At 38.0% G+C, this 4,087-nt stretch overlaps 1 protein-coding gene across 1 annotated transcript in view; it reads right to left on the reverse strand.

The window, feature by feature from the left end:
* The window catches only part of RGS5 (regulator of G protein signaling 5), a 92,172-nt gene extending 88,336 nt beyond the window's left edge, over positions 1 to 3,836 (reverse strand). The window contains exon 1 of the mRNA XM_027868417.1: positions 3,707 to 3,836. Within this exon, the coding sequence (XP_027724218.1) occupies positions 3,707 to 3,750 (44 nt within the window). The 5' untranslated portion in view covers positions 3,751 to 3,836. The remainder of the gene's footprint in view (positions 1 to 3,706) is intronic.
* Positions 3,837 to 4,087: the final 251 nt, after the last annotated feature.

The following is a 4,087-nucleotide window of genomic DNA, read 5'->3' on the forward strand; positions in this document are numbered from 1 at the left end:
CTTCCTTCCTTCCTTCCTTCCTTCCTTCCTTCCTTCCTTCCTTCCTTCCTTTCTTTCTTTCTTTCTTTCTTTCTTTCTTTCTTTCTTTCTTTCTTTCTTTCTTTCTTTCTTTCTTTCTTTCTTTCTTTCTTTCTTTCTTTTTCTCTCTTTCCATCTTTCTTTCTCCCTCTTTCTTTCCTTCTTTCCTTCCTTCTGTCTTTCTCTTTCTTTCTTTCTTTCTTTCTTTCTTTCTTTCTTTTTAATTTTGGCAGGGGTTGGGGTCAGGAGGGAAGGCCATGATAACTCCTCTGCCGACATCAACTAGCAATTCTTCTGCAGCTTAAGACTTGAGAGAATAAATTGTTAGAAGCTGGTTTCCAAACCCAGGCTTTTCCAACTTCAAATTCTTTCTGACATTCATTCCTTTGGTTCCTTGTTGTCGTTTAGTCCTGTCTGACTCTTCATGACCCTATTTGGGTTTTCTTAGCAATGATATAACTCATTTTACAGATGAGGAAACTGAGGCAAACAGGGTTAAGTGATTCACTCAGCTAGCATATCAAAGGACCACAATTTAAACTTAAAACTCATACCCCCTATTTGTTCCTCACTCCGCATGTCCTGCTCCTTTGCAACAAGTGTGTTTTTTCCTGTGATTACAGCTGAAAAGGAATCTAAACCTTAAATCTAAAACCTCACACAATGCCTTCATTTTACAGAGTCCCTGTTTTGTAAACTGAGGTCCAAAGAGTGTATTTATTTATATAATATAATTAATATAACACACATTATATATTTATTTGTAAATTCTAGTTATATCCTTTTTATGTCACAAAAAAACACCTATCGGATTTTATAAAAGGAATAAAAATGATAGCTGCAATTTGCCAAATGGTTTCCTAAGCAAGAAGCCTGTGAGGTAGTAACCTTAGGTGTGATTATCCCCATTTTGTGTTTTAGGAAACTGAGAGTTTGCCACACAGGCTAGAGTCAGAGATAAGATCTCAGATGTGGTCAGATTGCAAGTACAGCTTTCTTCAGAATCACCACCTTCATCACAAGGGCAAAGGAGAATAGTTATTTAAAGTTATTCTGTAGTGAATTTGGAATTGGAGGAACTGTGTTCAAATCCCAACTCTACTCCTTATGGAACCTCAGTATATCACCTTTACTTTTCAGGTCTTAGAGTTTCTCATCTATAAAACTAGAAAGTTGAACTAGATGATGTCCAAGGTCCCTTCTACCTCTAAGACTTGATCCTAGGACCTGAATCAATGAAGGCAGAAATTTATATAGTCTTAATGTAATAAATATATTAGCATAGACACTTTCAACCTAGAAATTAATCCCTACGTGCTTGCGTAAAGCTGTCCACCAGTTTAAGAAAGCAATACCACCAACACTAGGTGCAAAAAGTTGCTCTAATTATCTCTGTTATAGAGGTAAGGGTTGATAATGTTAGTTAGCCAGGATTAGAACCACGATCTCCTTAGTCCAAGCTTACCTCAGTAATTCACAAGGTTTAATTGCTACCTCTTGCTCATTTAAGAAAGGGCACATAAGTACTACGTAATGGGTTTTTTTATTAATAATTTAAATATCAAATAATATTACAATTTGGATCACAAGTATCAAAACATATCAGAATATATGTTGGAACCTTGATAAATCTCATTTTAAAGATTGGAGAAGTGACTAAGTTGGCCTGGAAATAAACTGATCCATTATTCTATCAATTCATCAAGGACTAACAATTTCATCAGTGTGGAAACTCCCTTGACTTCAAATTGTACCTTGACACAATTTATCTATAATTTTCAGGTAAGTCTCAGGGAGTTGTCTGAGGATGGAGAAGTTAGATGTCTTATCTTTGGTCACACAGCTAGGGAGTGTCAGAAGGATTCAGATACAGATCTTTTTGACTTCATGTCCAGCATCCTATTTATATCAAGCTACCACTCAAATTATTTTATCAGTTTAAGTGATTATAATATTGCTGAGAGAGAAGTAATTTAAAAGGCAAAGTTAAACTCTTGGAACGGAAAGAACTAACAGATGTCTATGAAGCATTTAACAATTTAAATTATAATATCAATTTAATAATATAATAATATATACAAATGATTTAATAACTTCAAGTACTTAATGTCTATCAGTCATTTATACCCTTATATAATATTGTATAGACATGGTCAAGGAATTTATGGTTATCGTTAAATTATGTCAAGATCACATATCATTTTCTATAAGCAATTGGAAATAGCAACTTTTTCAAAAGCAAAATTAAGGAACAGTAAGGAGGGAAAAGTGCATCAACATATCACAGCTTCTTGGGGGCAGATAGGACTATTGGATTAAAATTTCTACAAGTTCAATGTCAAATTCCTGCTTTTCGATAAAATCTGTGTACTGCAAATTCATGACATTCCCTATCTGAAGGTTGTACTGGCAAAGCCCCAAGTAAGGCTGGAGGGGTAAGTGGCTGCTTTTACGTAAGAAAGTATGACAGTTAAGTAAATAATCATATCTACCTAGCTAGACAAAAGGCTACTTCAGTAGCTGATGCTATCTAAGAGTGATCACTAATCCTCTGAAGGTCTAGATGGAGGGTCCGATCATTACAAAGCTGCCTTTCTGGCCTCTTCTGTTTTAAAGTCAGCATCAAGAGTGGGACGTCCAGCTTCTATTGGATTTCCTTTAGAGAAGGATTTCCTCTGTGCTTTTTTTTTTTAATGGTGTAGCAAACACCACTCACCTTGAGACGACTTCCCTTTCTCAGAAGAGACAACTTCCCTCTTTAAGGAGAATAACTCCAGTTTGTAAAGGTTTTATGGGTACAAAGAACAGTACCCATTATCTTATTTGATCTTCACAACAACTCTGTAGGGAAGACCATGACACCACCTTTATATAGCACTTTTTTCATACTGACCCAATGAAGGCTAGATTTTACAGATAACAGCCAGAGGTTTTTAGAGTTTAAAGTTACTCCAGTAGCCAGCTAATCCAACCTGTAATTGACTAAGAATCCATTTCCCATCATCCGTAACATGTGGTCATTCAGTCTTTCTTTGAAGACCTCTAGTGAGAGGGAATCCCACCTTTTCCCATTTAACTTGAATAAGCTCAACTTGTTAACAAGTTTGCCCTTATGTCAAACCTAAATGAGAGTAAGGGAACCCCACTCTCCCATTCATCGCATGTTGGGTAAGTTCTATTTGTTAAGAAGTTTTCCTTTATGTGAAACCCAAATGAGGCAGCTGAGATGAAGACAGACTGTGACTTGTCCAAGATCCCTCAGCTACCAAATATAAAAACTGGGATTTACTAAAGGCAGCAGTTTGGTACAGTAGGAAAAAACTGACTCAAGCCTCCCTCTGACACTTTCTAGCTGTTGAACTTTAGGCCTTGGTTTCCTTATCTGTAAAACAAGAGGGTTGGACTAGGTGATCCCTTCCAGCTTTGAGATCTGTGTTCTCAAATCTACTAGCTCCCCAACTCAGAGATAATGTTATTTCCCATTTCCTCTTCTCCTTCAAAACCCTCTGCTAAAGTCCATGTTGGCATTAGCTCCAAAAAGAGAATGCTAGAGTTTATTGTGGCTTTGAGTCAGGCACAAATTATACTGCTGCTTAAGCATCAAATCACCCAGCTGCACCTAGGGATCCTGTCTACCCTTAGGCACTGACTGGGCCAGCCTCTGAAGCCAAAAAACTCAAGTTCTCACCTTTCCAGGCAGGAGTGGGGCAGAGCTGCTAGTCCCTTGCACATTTTGACTTCCTGGCTTTTGAGCTCAAACTGTGAACAGGACGGTGGAACTGTCCGAACTCAACTTCAGCACGGTCTGAGGCTGCCTTTGCCTCCTTTAGGAATATATAGAAGTTCTGTCCCAGCCCTCTGTTGGTGGTCTGGCCAATCAGTAGCTTTGCAGTAAATTGCTGGCTAGGGAGCAGAGTCAGTTTGTGCAGATACAGCTGCTGCTGTTGCTGCTACTGCTGCTCCAGACAGAGAGGGAACAGAAGATCTGAGCAAAACAGTATTGCTTTATTTGCTAGAGGCAAAGTACTGGTATTCTCTGTTAAAGGGGATCTGTACTCAACTGCCACAA

This window comes from Vombatus ursinus, unplaced genomic scaffold, assembly GCF_900497805.2.
Source record: "Vombatus ursinus unplaced genomic scaffold, bare-nosed wombat genome assembly UNPS02014789.1, whole genome shotgun sequence".
In the NCBI taxonomy this organism is placed as follows: Eukaryota; Metazoa; Chordata; class Mammalia; order Diprotodontia; family Vombatidae; genus Vombatus; species Vombatus ursinus.